Here is an 18,374-nt window from a genome sequence, read left to right as displayed (position 1 = left end):
CTTCCCCGCGCTGCGCCGCAGAGGCGCGATGGCACCGACCCGGGGGCCCAGAGTCAAGAAGGTGAGTTTCGGGGAGCCCAGGAGGTACTCAGCCCCCCTGGCCGGGGGGCTCCACCTCAGTCCCTGGCCAAGCTCTGCGGCCCGGGCGAGGCACCTGGAGGGCTCTGAGCCTCCGTCTACCCCCTCGCGAGTCACCAGGACTACAGTATGCCTAGGTGTCAGGATGAGATAGCAATCTTGGGTACCAGTTATGGAGCCTCGCCTTGCTACCCTGCACCGCGCGAGTGCTCTATGCAAATGATCTCTGCTTCACTTTTATTCCCATTTTACAGGTGAGGAAACTGAGCCTCCGAGTCAGCAGACTAGTTCAGGCTCATAGATCGGGTCCAGGTGGAGCAGGTATTTGAAACCCAGCCTTTCAGACTTAGGTGGCGCTCACGTTTTCTACCCTCAGCCCACCTGCACCCGCAGCTCTTCTATTCAACTGTCCCAGAGTGCGTTCCTCTCACGTTTGAGGAAAAGCGGTTGTCTGAACCCCCCAAGCCTCGTACTGGCCTGAAACCGGTCCCGGACGCGGAGACCTCAGACCCGCAGCGGGGTGGAGGGTGGGGGTGTGCTGGGCGAAGGGGTAGGGGCTCCACCTCACGTAGTCCTGCAGTACCGGTCTCCTAGCTCCCCTTTCCTGATGTGCTTGCCAGCTGTCGCCCTGTTCCCCCATTTTCACACTAGATGTGCGCGTGGTGGGGAGGAGGGGGTGACAAAACATAATTAGGAAGGGCATGAACTTGGACGCGGAACATCTCCAAACTTCTCGGAGCAAGCCACCTGTGCCAGGTAACTCAGAAGAGAGGGTGGGCAAGGCAGTGGCAATATAGAAGTGGAAACATGCACCACCATTTCATTTATACTAAAAAGATAGGGGCAACCAAGGTGCCCCACAGTCCTGGGCTCTGTAAATAAAGATCATTCACTTAATAAGTTATCAGGTAGCCAATTAAAAAAGTTGAGTGTGGAAACAGGCAAAGTGCTTTGGCAATAAGTTACAAAAGGAGATATGATATGTCACAGACTGATCCCAACTATATAAAAATACTTATACATGCACTGTACAGAAAGACACAATAATGGTAGTAGTTACATAAGTTGTGGAATATGAGTTTTAAAACTTAACAAAAAATATATTTTGGAGATGTTTTTCTGATTATAAAAGTAAAATATAGGCATTGAAGAAAATAAGCATGATAAAAAGAAGAACCTTATGCTGATTTTTCTCTGAGCTTTCTCTACTACTATGCTTACTTTTCAGTTCATTTCTTTTTTTTTTTTTCTGTTTCATAGTTTCTGTTTTATTTTTTTATTTTTTTTTTATTTTATTTTTTTTATTAGTTGGAGGCCAATCACTTCACAACATTTCAGTGGGTTTTGTCATACATTGATATGAATCAGCCATGGATTTACACGTCTTCCCCATCCCAATCCCCGCTCCCACCTCCCTCTCCACCCGATTCCTCTGGGTCTTCCCAGTGCACCAGGCCGGAGCACTTGTCTCATGCATCCCACCTGGGCTGGTGATCTGTTTCACCATAGATAGTATACATGCTGTTCTTTTGAAACATCCCACCCTCACATTCTCCCACAGAGTTCAAAAGTCTGTTCTGTATTTCTGTGTCTCTTTTTCTGTTTTGCATATAGGGTTGTCGTTACCATCTTTCTAAATTCCATATATATGTGTTAGTATCAGTTCATTTCTTTAAAGGTGCTTTTGTTTCTTGTTTTTTGTGTTTTTTTTAATATATGCTTTCCCTGTTCTATTCCCTGCTGGCCTCTGCTCTTTGCAATACCAAGATTTTCATATGAGAGTCCATGCTAACGTGGGCCTGGGAGTTAAATGCTAGTGGAGTAGAGCTAACCTCACCACTCTTTTCAGCTAACAGGTGCATCTTAAGAATTCATTTAACTGCCACAGAGGACAGCTCCAATTGCTTTCTTTAATACAAATGAGCAGTCCTGGTGGCAGTTTCAGGCAGATGGAGAGATATTTTAAGTAGAATGGACCTCTGGCAGCTTCCTGCCACAAAGTGAAGTTGCCCTACTCGTCTGTATATGAATAAAGGTGCCCTGAAGCCAGATCTTAAATCCAAGAGGTCTAGATACTGCTATCTGCAAAAAGAGGGCATCCCTGCCTCTCAGAGCTCACTCAGATCCCAGGGAGAGTCACTGTCAAACAGAAAGGGAGGATGGAATGAAAATATAGATATAGTGCAAATAATTTACAGTGCTCTTTATTTTACACAGTCCTCTGTCATTTTAGAGCTATATTTAGATTGTGAAGGTGTAGCAGTTAACTGAGGTGTTAAGTCTAGCAGTGAAAGAGGGGCTGAAAGATGCTCTGAATGCATATCTTGATCATTTATTTTCCTAATAGCTGTTAAGGAAACTGGCAAAATTTTAAATGCTGGACAAACATCCAGATAACAGATCAAAATGTCTTATTTGTTATCATGAAGGCAACAGTCAAATTCCCACCATCATTTTCTTAAAACCCTAGCTAATTTTCTATCAGAGTATTGCTCCTTGTCAGGACCAAACTTGTAACATATGAGATACATGACATTTTCAAAACAGTCCGGTCATCTGCTAACTCTTGACATAGTTTATTAAGGGCCTACTTCCCCTGTGGCTCAGATGGTAAAGAATCTGCCTGCAATGCGGGAGACCCAGGTTCTATCCCTGGGTCAGGAAGATCCCCTGGAGAAGGGAATGGCAACCCACTCTAGTATTCTTGCCTGGAGAATTCCATGGACAGAGAAGCCTCTCAGGCTACAGTCCATGGGATCGCAAAGAATTGGACAGGACTGAGCGACTGTCCGGAGAAGGCAATGGCACCCCACTCCAGTACTCTTGCCTGGAAAATCCCATGGACGGAGGAGCCTGGTGGGCTGCAGTCCATGGGGTTGCGAAGAGTCAGACATGACTGAGCGACTTCACTTTCACTTTTCACTTTCATGCACTGGAGAAGGAAATGGCAGCCCACTCCAGTATTCTTGCCTGGAGAATCCCAGGGACGGGAGCCTGGTGGGCTGCCGTCTATGGGGTCACACAGAGTTGGACATGACTGACATGACTTAGCAGCAGCAGCAGAGCGACTATCACTTCACTTCACGGTGGGTGCTATATGAGGGGGAGAGACAAGGTGACAAGACAGGCTTGCCACTTGAGCCTCAAGCATCTTCCAGCCAAACAGGGGCAACAGGTGAGTAACCAGATACTGCCACACAGATGATGGGTGCAGGAATGGAAGGTGTGTGAACTTCAGCAAGAGGCAAAAGGGGATGTAATCATAAATAATAGGTCAGACAAGGCTTTGTTCTGGCAGCAGTGGAAGACAGTTTAGAGTGGGCTGGAGTGAACTGGAGACCATTACAATAGTCCAGGGCAGTAAGGATGGGGGAGGGGACATATGTGAGATGTGTTAAATAGATATGCTTGGTGTAACCCTATGACAGATCGGATGTGGGAGGTGAGAGATTAACTTATAACAGCCAAATTGTGTGTTGATATTTTCCCCTCTAGAACTGTTGAATGTGTAACATTCAGTCCAACTCTTAACAAAGTTAGCTTCATTGAAATGTGTTGGATTTTCAGTTTGGAATCTTAGACAGATGGTGATACCTTTGATTCTCTCTTCCACATCCCTCTGCAGCATTTAGTCATTACCCTGTACTGTGATGGTCTGTTGATATAATGGCCTTCCCCAAGGCAACCAGCACTTGGAGCTTCTTGAGGGCAGTGACCATTATTCCAGTGTTTATCCCTCTTGCCTAGAAACTGGGTCTAGTATGTGGGAAGGTCTCAGTGAAAGTTTAAGTCCTTTTTATGTTTCAAAAGTACAAAACGAAAGGAGCAAATTTCACTCTATGCAGGGAGTAGGGAGAGAGGTGAGAATCATAGAATACATTAACATTTCTTCTACATTCAGCTAAAATTTATCTTTGGATATGAAGTATGGAAAAATAAGCAGAGTCAGGCGCTCTCTCTGCCAAAACAGTGTTTCTGGTTGACACAGCTGGGCTGCATTCCACTTCCCTCCACAGGAAGATGGAGAAGGACGGTGGCCTGGTGTTTAGCCTCAGGGCCACCACGTCTAATGTACCTTCCTGAGCTGCAGATGTGACGGTTACAAGGGGCAGCTCCCCTCTTCATGCACTGCTCTGTGTCCTATTGTAGGCAGAGCTGAGATGAACTGGCTGATATTTTCACTAAAAGGTCGTATCTTCAAACCAATTCAACCTAGTTAAGATTTATACAATTTTCACACAAAAGTAGGATACAAATTTTATTCAAGTTCCCATAGACTATAAACTAGGAAACACTTGGTGCTATTCAGATCTACTATATTCTTCTTTCTGTATATTCATTCTACTAATTTTTGAGAATTTGATATTGAAATCCCAACTAAAAATCCTAATTTATCTACTTAAAAAATAAACTACACCTAACTTTGTTCTGTGTTTTCCAAGCCTCCTGTAAATGTGTTATCATACTTTCAAAATTTAAAAAATAAGAGAGAGAAAAAGGTTATATCTTCAACTAATGTAGTCTATGCAAGAAGGATAAGGATTCCCATGGGAGTATTTGCAGTTTTTATAAATCAAAAGGAAGGTCTCTCTGGAAAAAAATGACACTTGACGAATGACCTGAAGGAAATGAGATGAACCATGTAGGTATCTGGGGACGTATTTTGTACTCCCCAGTACAAAATGGCTGACGCCATCAGCCCTTGGATAACTGCTCTGGATGCAATCTTTTATTCAGGTTATAGGTGGGCTGACTAGAAAGGTGGCAAAATATAGAGACTAGATTAGGAATTTAGAAGATCTGACATTTACTGTTTTACCTACTGAGCTCTATGATCTTGAGCAATTCACTCAGCCTCTCTGAACCTCAGTGTCCTCATTTATAAAATTGCAATAAAAACTGTCTGCCCTGTCTAGCTCCCAGACTTGTTAAGAGTACCGAATGATAACAAGTCTGGGAATATGCTGGAAAATGTAGGGCAGAACTATGAAATGCTGTGTCTAGTGGGATTATGTCCAATGGTTCACACAAAAAAAGAGGTTTATTCTTCTCACCTAAAAAATGCAGTCACAATCCACAGCCTCTGCAGCTCCTCTAAGCTGTCGTCAAGACACCAGGCTGCAGTTATCAACCTGTGCCCTCAGCCTTAGCACGTGGCTTTCGATGGCATGGCTGCAAAATAATGGCTATGGCACCAGGACTTGAGCTGATATTCCAGACAGGAAGGAGAAAAAGGGATAAGATGGAAGGGTGTAGGTATCTCTATCAGGAAAACAAATCTCTTATAGAAATGTTCAGCAGGCTTTCACTTATATCCATCGGCCACCACTGTGTCACACGGCCAGTCCCCCACAGCAAAGGAGCCTGAGACCCGAGAAATTTTTTTAAGTTGGGGACATTGTCTCCCCAAACAAAATAGATTAGCAAACACACACATTAGTTACGCGATAAGCAGTGTCTGCCACAAACATCTTGAAAGACCAAAATATCATGAAATCAGCATTTTCACTGTAATTTGATTCAGATTAAATGGTATTTGAGAAAAAGTAGTCACAGAACTTGGGGCAAGACAAGTACCTGGATTGTCCAAGAGAGTCTACTCAAATTTTCTGAAATTCCATCAGGCACAGATGATTTTCACAAAACTGAGCTGTCAGAGCACTGTACCCACCTTTCCTACAATTGGAACCTGCTTTTAGGAAAAATAAGAAGAATGGTCTTAGGTGACTTTTCTTTCTATTCTTCAGGGCCTTTTGGAACGTCTGGATAGTGGGGAGGTTGTGGTTGGAGATGGCAGCTTTCTCCTAACCCTGGAGAAGAGGGGCTACGTGAAGGCTGGGCTCTGGACTCCAGAAGCCGTGGTAGAGCACCCACACGCAGGTCGGTGCCAGCATCGCCCTCAGTGGTTACCGGGGTGACAGTCGCTTAAATCCGGCTGAGAGAAGATAAATAATAGTGAGTGTTTTCTAAGGACTGTTTCACTTGCCAAATTTGCTAAGATGTGGTGATAGTGGCTGTACATGAATCAAACAGAAGAGGTGGCTTCATTCTCTCCCATCCTACCCCCTCTGTGCGTGTGTGCTCACGCTCGCTCGCTCTCATACACACACACACTTGCATCTTTATATATAGAGTGCTAAAATATATATTCTAATATTTGCTCCATGAATATTTACCTTATGTATATTCAAGACTTTCCGTAAGACAGTAAAACATTGCGTCGGAGTCATCCTTGTGTCTAATTTGCATATGCTATTTAAACAGTATGTTTGATAGGGATGATTAATGGTAATTCCAGGTGACTCAGCTGGTAAAGAACCCACCTGCAATGCGAGAGACCTGGATTTGATCCCTGGGTTGGGAAGATCTCCTGGAGAAGAGATAGGCTACCCACTCCAGTATTCTGGCCTGGAGAATTCCAGGACTATACAGTCCATGGAGTCAGAAAGTTGGTCACAACTGAGCAACTTCCACTTTCACTTTTAAACTTAATAGAACTTAGACAGGAGACAGCCCGGTTCTGTTGGGGGGAGAAGAGGGGCAAAGAAATAAACACAGTTTTACTTCGTCCTCTTGGCTGAAAAAAAAAAAGATTTGGAGGTAGAAACTGTGATAGGATTGCTTGGTAACATCAAATTGAAACTTTAATTCTATAAAGTTTGCTCTTTTTTGTATTTGCTTCCTAAATTAAAGTGAGAAATACAGCTAAAGAAGAAATGGGTGAAACAGGATACAAGCTGGGATTGAACTTTTGATTTGCTCTCATTTTGTTCATACATGCACAGTGTATCAGACAAACGTGGGTTTTACTGACCAGCTGAGTGACCCTGGACAAGTCTTTTGACCTCTGAGGATCAGTTTCTTCATCTGTCACATGGGAGCATGACATGGGCTGCTTGTGAGGACTCATGAGTTAACCCACACGAAATGCCCAGCATCTAAGTACCCAATGGCTGTGATTACTGTTCCATCAGACACTCAGAGTTAGATGGTAGGACAAAGTTCTGTCTTTCTGGTGTTAGCAGGGAGACTTCTTTCTGGCCCAAGAAGAACTCATTCTTAATTTTAGGAGATCTTTTTTGCGCTCCCAGGAAGAAAGTGCTGAAATAGTAGGATAGAGATTCAGGTGGGAGGGAGGGGGATGAAGAGCAAGAAGAAGGCGTGTCTGGACAAGGAAAGCTCTCTGGCCGCATCTCCGCAACTACTCCAGTTGACTCCATCATCTGCATTCTGCCCGCTGTGAGAATTCCCTCATTCTACTTTGAGGGCTTCCCACTACTGACTATACGTAGACCAGCTACATCCTTCTTGACACTAGCAAATGGATAGACCCTCTTTAGACCAAGAGACCAAGGATTAGTGGGCCAACCCAGGCTTGAGGCCTGCCTGTGACTGCACCAGGCCAAGAGGCCCACTGGCAGGTCAACATGAGGTTACGCTCAACAGCCCCCGTCTGGTATGCACTCTGCCCTTTCCCATCCCCGAATTCTACTGACCTGAATCTGCAATTTCTGTATAAGTACTCGGTTTGGAAGTGTGTATGATTGAAAGAGATGTGAGTGGATGAGCTGCTGCTAAAAATGATAGTTTCTGTGATTTTTACTTTTTTTTATTTCAATGGAAAATAAAAAGCAACTCCTTTGCAGTTCGTCAGCTTCACATGGAATTCTTGAGGGCAGGATCAGATGTCATGCAGACTTTCACCTTTTCTGCCAGTGAAGACAATATGGAAAGTCAGGTAGATTACAGTGTGGTGTGGGGGTGGGGCGGGGTGGGAAGAGGGGTCATCTGTAATAAAAATAGCCTCTTGAAGAGAATCCATGGAACTGACCTGATGCGGTACTATGCTTTATTACAAATTCCTCCACATAGAATATTCATTAAGTAATTAATCATTATGTAAACTTATGTAAAAAATAAATATTTTTTGTCCGTTTATCTAAGGGAAGGGTAGGGGATGGGACTGGGGGAAAACAGGCTATTGGAAGGGCATGGCCATCCTCTGTGCTATGTTTTTGTTGAGAAAGGACACTATAGATCTCTCTTTACCTTCTCATTTCTTTTTCCCACATCTGCAGACAGGATGGTTCTAGGGAAGACAGCATCACTGGCTAGGAATAAAGAGAACTGGGTTTGATACCCAACTTTGCCATCTACTGGCTGTGTGATAACTGATGCTTACATGCATTGGGTTGTTGGGGAAAATGGATAAGGTGAAGGATATGGAAGTATTGCGAGATATTCTGCAAATGGAGAGTATGAATACTTGTAAACGTTAATGCCCATTTATTCATTCAACCAACCAACATTTACTGAGTACATGTTATAGTCCATTCTCTGTGCTAAATACAGAGATGATACAAAGGCATAGACTCTATTCTGAAGTGGCTCACAGCCCATTGGGGAGGCACACGCATGCGTGCTAAGTCGCCCAGTTGTGTCTGACTCCTTGCAACCCAACGGACTGTAGCCCACCAGGCCCCTCTGTCCATGGGATTCTCCAACAATGAGCCTTCACTAAGATCCAGTGTGGTAAGTACAATAATGGAAATACAAGCTCATTGGGAGTACAGGAGATGGTACCCAGCTTTGCTGGTCTTCTCAAATTTCAGGTTAAACCAGTGTCTTTCATTCAGGCCACTTGCTCATTGCCCTCTTTGTTATTTATTACGTTCCACCTTTCAAATGCCAGGCTCACCATGTGAACTCTTGCTCTCTCACTTCAGTGGGAAGCTGTAAACACCGCTGCCTGTGACCTCGCCAGAGAAGTAGCCGACAAAGGGGATGCTTTGGTAGCAGGGGGGATCTGCCAGACATCGTTGTACGCGCACCACAAGGATGAAGTTAGAATTAAAAAGCTTTTTCGACTACAGCTAGAGATTTTTGCCAGGAAAAATGTAGATTTCTTGATTGCAGAGGTAAGCCAATGTTATAGGGAAAAAATTAACTCTATTTTGATATAACTGCATAGTCTTCAACTTTCATAAGAGTATTGGCCCGCCCTGTGCCCTCATTCCCTGCCTGTGCATGGTCAAAGGTTTGCTTACATGCACTGTGGTCAAGGCCAACATCCTCTCGCTTGTGTGCTAGGTCCTCTGTGAAGCCAAAAAACAGAGCCACGAGAGGCCTACCTGTAGCCTTTGGTCTTATTCTGGATGGTTGTAGCAGCTGACTCTTGGGGGACCCTACAATGTAGGGTAAGAGGATGGGGACAGGGATTCTGGGAGCATCTTCTACAGGAGAGGCAGGGCAGGAAGGAGCTGGGGGCGGGGAGTAGAGGCTGTCAGGGAGCAAAACCTAGAGGATAGGCAGCTTCTGGGGCTCCTCCAGGCCCCCCAGTAACACTCAGGGCCAAGCAGCAGTTTACTTGCCCACCTCCGTCCATGCCTTGCTCACCCCATCTCTCCGCTTTCACTAAAGTTGTAACACATGAGCGATATTTTGAAGTTAGAATCAATAAAAGTTGTCACTGACTACACATGAAGTCCGAGAGTATTCTCTTCCCCCCATCTCCCTATTTCCCATCATGTAGGCTACTGAGTCAAGGCCTCAACCCAGACCTTTACCCTTGACAATGTCAATTGCCTCCCAACTGCTAGTTCTCCAGTCATCCTACTGAATGTATGAGAGACCTTGCTTCATCAACCTTCTCAAGGGTTAGGGCTACCCATGCCTGGCTAATCCAACCTGGAAAAAGTCATCTACAAAAATGAAGGCAAACTCCACCCTGTGTGTTCTCCACATGGGTGAGGACACAAGTTTGTTTTTTAAAAGCCTCTCTTTTGACTTTCTCTGCAATTCCTCACGTATTGCTTCTGCAGAATCTAAATCAAGAAGAGAGAAACAGAAATTTCTGCTAGCTTTTCTCCACCTACTTAAACTAAGATCAGCTCTTCAATTGTGGCACTTAAGGGGGTTCCTTAAGTGCAGGGGAAGCACCCCAGCAAATGGCCTGGGTTTACCAGACAAGGTGTCCGCTCCACCGTCAGCAAGGACACTCAATAGGTACCCCTCCCTTCTCTGTGCCTCAATATTCTCACCTGGGGAAATAATATTTCCCTTCCTATTTTATGGAGCACTTATCAATAACAGGGCTTCCCAGGTGGCTCAGTGGTAAAGAATCCTCCTGCCAATGGAGGAGACACAGGAGGCGTGGTTTCAAATCTTGGGTCAGGAAGATCCCCCTGGAGAAGGAAATGGCAACCCACTCCAGTACTCTTGCCTGGAAAATCCCTGAACAGAGGAGCCTGGTGGGCTACAGTCCATGGGTTCGCACAGAGTAGGACACGACCTAGAGACTGACATGGTCATGAGCGTATGACTATCTAACTAGAAGTGAATAGAAAAGTATTTTGAAGTGTAAAGCATAAAAAACTATTCACTATTCTTCAGAGACCACCCTAGTTACATTAGGAAAAAAAAAGAGTCCAAAATTTATAAATAAAACTTTTGTTCCTTCAAAATCATAATTTTAAGTACTCAACTACTTTAAAATCCTTTTTTATTAATAGTATAATATCTGAATGAAAATCTATATGTTATTGTTAAAAGAATTAAAATTTACTCAGAAAAAATTTTCTTTAGCCTGATAAAGGCACATTTCTTAGCACATTTTATTACATAAATTTGGTAATTTTTATAGCTGTTTTTTGCAACATTTATGGTCTACCACTTAAAGTCTGCTTTCTATTTGGACCAATAGAAAAACATTAAATTTCTCTTAGTATTTTGAACATGCTGTAGAAGCTGTGTGGGCTGTAGAAGTCTTAAAAGAATCTGGAAAGCCTGTGGCAGCCACTATGTGCATAGGCCCAGAGGGAGACATGTATGGTATAACACCTGGAGAATGTGCTGTGAAGCTGGTGAAGGCAGGTAATGTGGACCCATGATGTGACAAGCAGTTCAGTTATTGTTTATGAAAGTTAACAATGTTTCTTAAGGTTGGGAGAGCAGTTTGGAAATAAAATCGTTAATTGGAATTGATTTCTTTATCAGTAAAACTTAAGAAGTGGAGGGGGATAGCTAATTTCTAAGGCACCTTCCAACTATTAAAAAAAAGATCTCTGTGTCTGTTTTTGTGCCAGTACCAAACTGTACTTGGTACAAACTGTACCAAACTGTATCTCTGTGGTGCCAACAGAAGTCAGGGAGCTTGATTCCTCCAGCTCCGTTCCTCTTTCTCAAGATCTTTTTTGGCTCTTCAGGGTCTTCTGTGTTTACATACAAATGTTAAAATTATTTGCTCTAGTTTTGGGGAAAATGCCATTCATAATTCATTGAATCTGTAGATTGCCTTGGGTGGTAGGATCATTTCTAAAATATTGATTCTTCCAATCCAAGAGCTTTCCATTTGTCTGTGCCATGTTCAGTTTCTTTCATCAGTGTCTTATAGTTTTCAGAGTATGGGTCTTTTGCCTCCTTAGTTAAGTAGGTTTATTTCTAGGTATTTTATTCTTTTTGATACAGTGGTAAATGGGATTGTTTCCTTAATTTCTCTTTCTGATGTTTTGTTGTTAGTCTATAGAAATGAAGTCAGACCGAGAAAGACAAATATTATATCACTTATATGTGGAATCTAATAAAATAATACAAATTAACTTATTTACCAAACAGAAAAAGACCATAGACTTAGAAAACAAACTTTTTAGTTACCAAAGGGGAACAGGAAGTGGCAAGAGATAAATTAAGAGTTTGGGGTTAACAGATACACATTCCTATATATAAAATAGATAAACAACAAGGACCTACTGTATAGGACAGGGAACTATATTCAGCATCTTGTAACAACCTATAATGAAAAAGAATCTGAAAAGAATATATATTTATAAATATATATATGTTTAACTGAATCACTTCACTGTACATCTGAAACTAACACAGCATTGTAAATCAACTAGACTTCAATTTTAAAAAATAAACAAGTAAATAAATTGTGAAACAAGTAAATAAATGTATTTCTTTGCACAGGGGCTTCAGTTGTTGGTGTGAACTGCCAATTTGGGCCCTGGACCAGCCTGAAGACCATGAGCCTCATGAAGGAAGCCCTACAGGCTGCAGGGCTGAAAGCACATTTGATGGTGCAGTCCCTGGGGTTCCACATGCCCGACTGTGGCAAAGGAGGGTTTCTGGATCTCCCTGAATATCCCTTTGGTGAGCTCGGGTGCATATTAGAGACCTTGTGATTTCTTGTGACAAAATAGAAATGGCTGTCAGGAACAACTATAATACAACACAGACTTATGATACGAGATTGCATAAGACAAAGGCATTCAATGTCAACCAAAAATGAGCTATCTAAAGAACTCATACTCTAAAATTTAGTTTTGCCATTGAAAAAAAATACATTTGAAAACAGAGGTGGTAACAGAAGTACCATATCTATTGTATTACAGCACTGGAGCCCAGAGTTGCAACCAGATGGGATATTCAAAAGTATGCCAGAGAAGCCTACAACCTGGGGGTCAGGTACATAGGCGGGTGCTGTGGCTTTGAGCCTTATCACATCAGAGCGATTGCAGAGGAGCTGGCCCCGGAGAGGGGATTTTTGCCACCAGCTTCAGAAAAACATGGCAGCTGGGGAAGTGGTCTCAATACACACACCAAACCCTGGATTAGAGCCAGGTAGGAATTTTTAAATTAATATTACTATTTTCCTCTAATCTCATTTATTGTTAACATTATGCATGCACATGGTAATAAAAATTCATAAGTATAGAAATGTATAAAATGAAGGGTAAAAGCCACCCCATTCTTGACATCTATCCTATCCCAGGGGTAACTTATTTGCCATTTATGTTTTGAAGTCTTGTTCCTCTAACTCTTGTTTCATCAATTTTAAGTGGTAATTATGAAAGCTGAAAAATTTAAATCAGATGATCTTCCCACTTTCCCTGTTCTCCTTTTGCCAATTTTGCCTTGTTACTTCTTTGCTTGTTCTGTTAGTTATCTTTACAAGTTTGAATTTCATATTTAACTACCTATTTTTTAATCCATTAATATGAGGCAGTATCTTTTGATTCCATTCTCTGTAAAATAAGAATTGACTTCCTCTATTTTCTTCCGCTTTTCCTCCCTCATGTACTTGGTTTCTCTATGGTATACCATTCCTTTTAGATCATCAGTGTTTATAACTAAACACAGTATAAGAAAACACAATGGCAATTCAGTAATTAAGTGTTCAATTCCATGTGAAATCAAAACTTGGAACTTGTTTCAAGCTTAAAATTCTCCTTTTTTCTAGCAGAAGATTTTAATATGTAGGAAAGCAGGGATGGCTCGTCTGATCTTTCTCTTTCTCTGTCTTGTGCTTCCAACCCTCCCTTCCCACATTGCTGGTCACTGTTTCTGACCTCTCCAGATTCAAAGAATGAGGAGAGAAGCTGGAAAAGCAGTAAACTGCTACAGCCTGACGGGCACACTGTTATAAGACCACACTCCCTGGGCCTGGCAGGTCCTCATGAGTGTATTTACAGCTCTTCAGAGGTTTCCACCAGGAACTTGTGTTATTTCTCATGCTACAGGCATTGCATTTTTCTGTAAAATTTTTTTCTCTGCTTCACCCTCAGATCCTGACTTTCTCAATAGGTCAACTACAGATATACCCCATTTGTGAGAGTCTCATTTTCCTTCTTGGTATTTCTCTTGAGCCTGATTTTAGGCACACCCTCCCCTATTAGGCTCAAAACTGGCTACAAGACTTTTCACCCTTCCTTTATGGAGATGAACTCTAAGAGTGTGGTCTAATCTCAATTTAACCACAAGCAAAGTATCCAACTCACTGGTCTCTGTGATCTGATTTTCCAGTGTAGAGTCAGTGAGTCAGCTGACCGGCTCTTAGCAACCTACTCTGAAAATTCTGCAGAGTATCTGTCTTGCTTTAATATCTGATATCTATCGTATCTTGTGCCACTAATCAAATTTCCAATCTAATATCTTGGTACTATGTCATGATTTTCTAAACATTATTCATTACAAAACCAAGGAAATAGAAATAAACCTATTTCACAGAACCTGAGCCCTGTGTAGGAGAATGTTCCCAGCATCAAGGTCAAATTGAGTCTCTCCTTTTACATTTCATTCATAGTCCAAATTCAGGTCATATTTTAATTTACATCAGAGTTGGACTACAACTTCCTTTATACAACATTTGGTTTTATAGGGATGTCTAATTAACTTTCTTTTCTATTGTTGAAAGAAGAATAACAGGCCTTCCCCTTCTCTAAGGTTTTCCAGTATCTAGATTATGCTGTTTGTTACAATCAATCACTTTATTGTTGGAGACACTTTTCTGGGAGGCTCCTTAAATCACTATTCTGTTTCAAATTATCCTCTTCCCATCTCCCTCTCCCTCTCTTTCTCCTGTCAAACAATGCCATCACTTTTCCATCTTTCATAAACCAGCTATCTTCTCTGCCATCTTCTCTAATCAGTGCTATTATGTCTTTAATCCACTTTTGTACTTTATCCATTTCAGTGGGGAAGAGATTTAGAATAGTCTTCATTTTTGAACTGGGACAACTTTCTGAATGCAAATATGTTTGTATTGTAGACATATGCAAGAAATCATTTAGGCAAACATTTCTTCTGAAAGATATGGATATTTATCCAGAAAGATTTTTTTAAAGGTCTCATGCTTAGAAAAAAAAGGACTAAATAGAAACATAATTAAAAGGTGAGGAAAGTGTACTTTGATGATGATTAAAATAGTTCAGATAAGTGAGAAATGGCTTATTTTAATATACATTGTCTAAGGATCTTTGGAATTCATTAGCAACTGAAAACATTATTCTGTAGACTAAAGGCAGACATTTCTTGTACCCTAAACTCCCAAACATACTGCTGTTCACAAAAATTTGTGATTACCCAAAAACCTATAGACTTCTGACATTTTCATCATCCAAAAAAATACTGGTTTATTAGTTGTTTCATAAGTAAAGTGAAAAAAAACTGTAAAAATATATTTAACACAAAAGTCTGTGACCAGGAACCTTGTGTTCTTTCCTTTCCTAAAAACAAGATACAAATACTGCGTGATTTGTACTCTGTTTTTAGTTAGTTTCTTAAGAATTTCACTTTGTCTCCTTATGTTAAAAACTGGCTTCAGGGGCTTCCCCGGTGGCTCAGCGGTAAAGAATCCACCTGCCAATGCAGGAGACACGGGTTCAGTCCCTGGTCAGGGAGGGTCCAACATGCCTCAGAGCAATTAAGCCCACGCACCGTGACTATTGAACCTGTGCTCTGAGCCTGGAAACCGCAACACCCTCAAACCTGTGCACCACAGAGCCTGTGTTCCACAGCAAGAGAAGACCCTGCAGTGAGAAGCCCGTATACTAGAAAGCAGCCTCCGCTCATGGCAATCAGAGAAAAGCCCACGCAGCAGTGAAGACCCCAAACAGCCAAAAGTAACTTAATTAAATTTTTTTAAAAAACTGGCTTCATATACTTGTCATTATGTTAAAACATTGAGTAGGGCTAGAAGGATCCTGCTAGATATTTCTGGATGAATAAAATTCACAAAAACATGTAAAATTCAAACACATTGTCTTTTTCTGAAAAGCAATTTGAAACCCAGTGATTGTTATTGAGAATATAAATATAGAAAGACTCCTGAAATTAATGGATATGGGCACAGATTTTCTGTGTATATGGTAAAACTGAAATTCTACCTTAGCCTGATCGTCCACCAAACTTAGGTGTATTTAGCCTACACACACACACACACACACACACACAAACACACATAATATATTGGCTTATAAAATAGACATGAACCTTTTAACTGATTAACTATATATCTTTTCAAACGCAGGGCTAGAAGGGACTATTGGGAGAATCTGCGGCCGGCTTCTGGTAGACCTCTCTGTCCTTCACTGTCAAAGCCAGATGCCTAACGAGTAATGAAGGAAAACACTGAAGCAGCAGAATGGAAAGAAATCCCCCCCAAACCCCATCTGGAACGCTTCCGCGCCTCTGTCCTCAGCCCACCCTGTCGTCTCCAGCTGTAGAACAAGTGGCAGCTTAAGTGCTGACGATTCAACACAGGGTTCGTCTTACGGTCCTGCTGTGTGCTTCAGCGAGAGCTGGATGCTGGGCGAGATGCAAAGCTGATGAGAAAGGCTTCTCGTCCTCCAGGTACTGACTGTCCAGTAGTGCTGTAGGACATGCTTTGGAAGGGCATCAAGAATAGTAAAACTTGCCAGTTAGAGTGAATCTGAGATTTTAAAATAACCCAAAGTTAGTGAGCAACAAACGCAGTGATTAATTCAGGTGACTACACTAGGTACAGAAGGATAGAGCAGCATTCTAAACTAAAATTAAAGCAATGAGTCTGCCTTTCTTAAGTGACTTGTATAATGACTCCAAAGGCAATCCCAAAGGAACAGATGCATAAAATATTTTAGGATTTTTTAAAAATAATCATATAACCTTCCAAAGTGATTAGGTTCAAAGATAATTTTACTTAAAGGTATTAGGTCCCAGAATTTTTTCAGTGTATCTCTACAAATCATAAATAGTTAGATTATAAACCAATAAGGACAAGGACCATGTGAGATGCTTCTTATATTTTTCGTCAAAGTATTTATCATTGGCCAGGCATAGTAATAGATGCTCAGTGAAACACTGATGGTTGATTATTTTAAATAAGTAAATAAATAAGCAAAAATAGATTAACAGCTGAAGAAGACGTTTGTAAAAGTCAGAGTTCAAATCTGTCACCGTCTAATATTCTCTTGACATTGTTTCAGCTATTTGTTATGTGCTGATTTCTCTATTTTTCAAAACAATGCATCAATTTGTAATAATTAATAAAATTAAAAATAATTTATCTTTTGTAGTGTTTGAGCATTTAAATTTCATGGATATTTTTGGAAGTAATCAGTTCAGTTCAGTCTCTCAGTCATGTCCGACTCTTTGCGACCCCATGAATTGCAGCCCGCCAGGTCTCCCTGTCCATCACCAACTCCCGGAGCTTACTCAAACTCATGCCCATCGAGTCGGTGATGCCATCCAGCCATCTCATCCTCCGTCGTCCCCTTCTCCTCCTGCCCCCAATCCCTCCCAGCATCATGGTCTTTTCCAATGAGTCAACTCTTCACATGAGGTGGCCAAAGTACTGGAGTTTCAGCTTCAGCATCAGTCCTTCCAGTGAACACCCAGGACTGATGTCCTTTAGGATGGACTGGTTGGATCTCCTTGCAGTCCAAGGGATTCTCAAGAGTCTTGTCCAACACCACAGTTCAAAAGCATCAATTCTTTGGCGTTCAGCTTTCTTTATAGTCCAACTCTCACATCCATACATGACCACTGGAGAAACCATAGTCTTGACCAGACGGACCTTTGTTGGCAAAGTAATGTCTCTGCTTTTTAACATGCTATCTAGGTTGGTCATAACTTTCCTTCCAAGGAGTAAGCGTCTTTTAATTTCATGGCTGCAGTCACCATCTGCAGTGATTTTGGAGCCCCCAAAAATAAAGTCTCCCACTGTTTCCACTGTCTCCCCATCTATTTCCCATGAAGTGATGGGACCAGACGCCATGATCTTCGTTTTCTGAATGTTAAGCTTTAAGCCAACTTTTTCCACTCTCCTCTTTCACTTTCATCAAGAGGCTTTTTAGTTCCTCTTCACTTTCTGCCATAAGGGTGGTGTCATCTGCATATCTGAGGTTATTGATATTTCTCCCGGCAACCTTGATTCCAGCTTGTGCTTCCTCCAGACGAGCGTTTCTCATGATGTCCTCTGCATATAAGTTAAATAAGCAGGGTGACAATACACAGCCTTGACATACTCCCTTTCCTATTTGGAACCAGTCTGTTGTTCTGTGTCCACTTCTAACTGTTGCTTCCTGACCTGCATTCTTCTCAAGAGGCAGGTCAGGTGGTCTGGTATTTCCATCTCTTTCAGAATTTTCCACAGTTTATTTATTTATTTATTTTTTCCACAGTTTATTGTGATCCACACAGTCGAAGGCTTTGGCATAGTCAATAAGTAATAGCAACAAGCATTTATTATGTTCCAGGCTCTTACTTCTCTCTCTCCTTCTCCCCGTCTCTCTCTGTTATATATATATACATATATATATGACAAAAGTCAGACTAGATTTATGAAACACACAGATTTCATTTTGTGTGTAATAACTACAATGTTCAGAATAGAATGTTGATGAGATGGATATTGATAAAACTTCCAAGAGACAAACAGATAACCAATAAAGCCTTTAAAAAATAGATTTCCTACATTGAAAGATTCAAAATTTATATAATAATTGGATCAAATTTTAGGTAATAATAAAAACACA

At 41.6% G+C, this 18,374-nt stretch overlaps 1 protein-coding gene across 1 annotated transcript; it reads left to right on the top strand.

The window, feature by feature from the left end:
• Positions 1 to 28: 28 nt before the first annotated feature.
• Positions 29 to 15,968, top strand: LOC133067123 (S-methylmethionine--homocysteine S-methyltransferase BHMT2-like). Its single transcript, XM_061158328.1, has 11 exons — positions 29 to 61; positions 333 to 399; positions 455 to 605; positions 4,095 to 4,149; positions 5,826 to 5,958; positions 7,725 to 7,816; positions 8,805 to 8,996; positions 10,803 to 10,950; positions 12,046 to 12,228; positions 12,471 to 12,699; positions 15,887 to 15,968. The coding sequence occupies exons 1-11, from the start codon at positions 29 to 31 to the stop codon at positions 15,966 to 15,968; spliced, it is 1,365 nt and encodes a 454-aa protein (XP_061014311.1).
• Positions 15,969 to 18,374: the final 2,406 nt, after the last annotated feature.

This window comes from Dama dama, chromosome 12 (genome assembly GCF_033118175.1).
Source record: "Dama dama isolate Ldn47 chromosome 12, ASM3311817v1, whole genome shotgun sequence".
Lineage (NCBI taxonomy): Eukaryota > Metazoa > Chordata > Mammalia > Artiodactyla > Cervidae > Dama > Dama dama.
The sequence above is the reverse complement of the archived record's forward strand: the minus strand, read 5'-3'. Positions and strand labels throughout refer to the sequence as shown.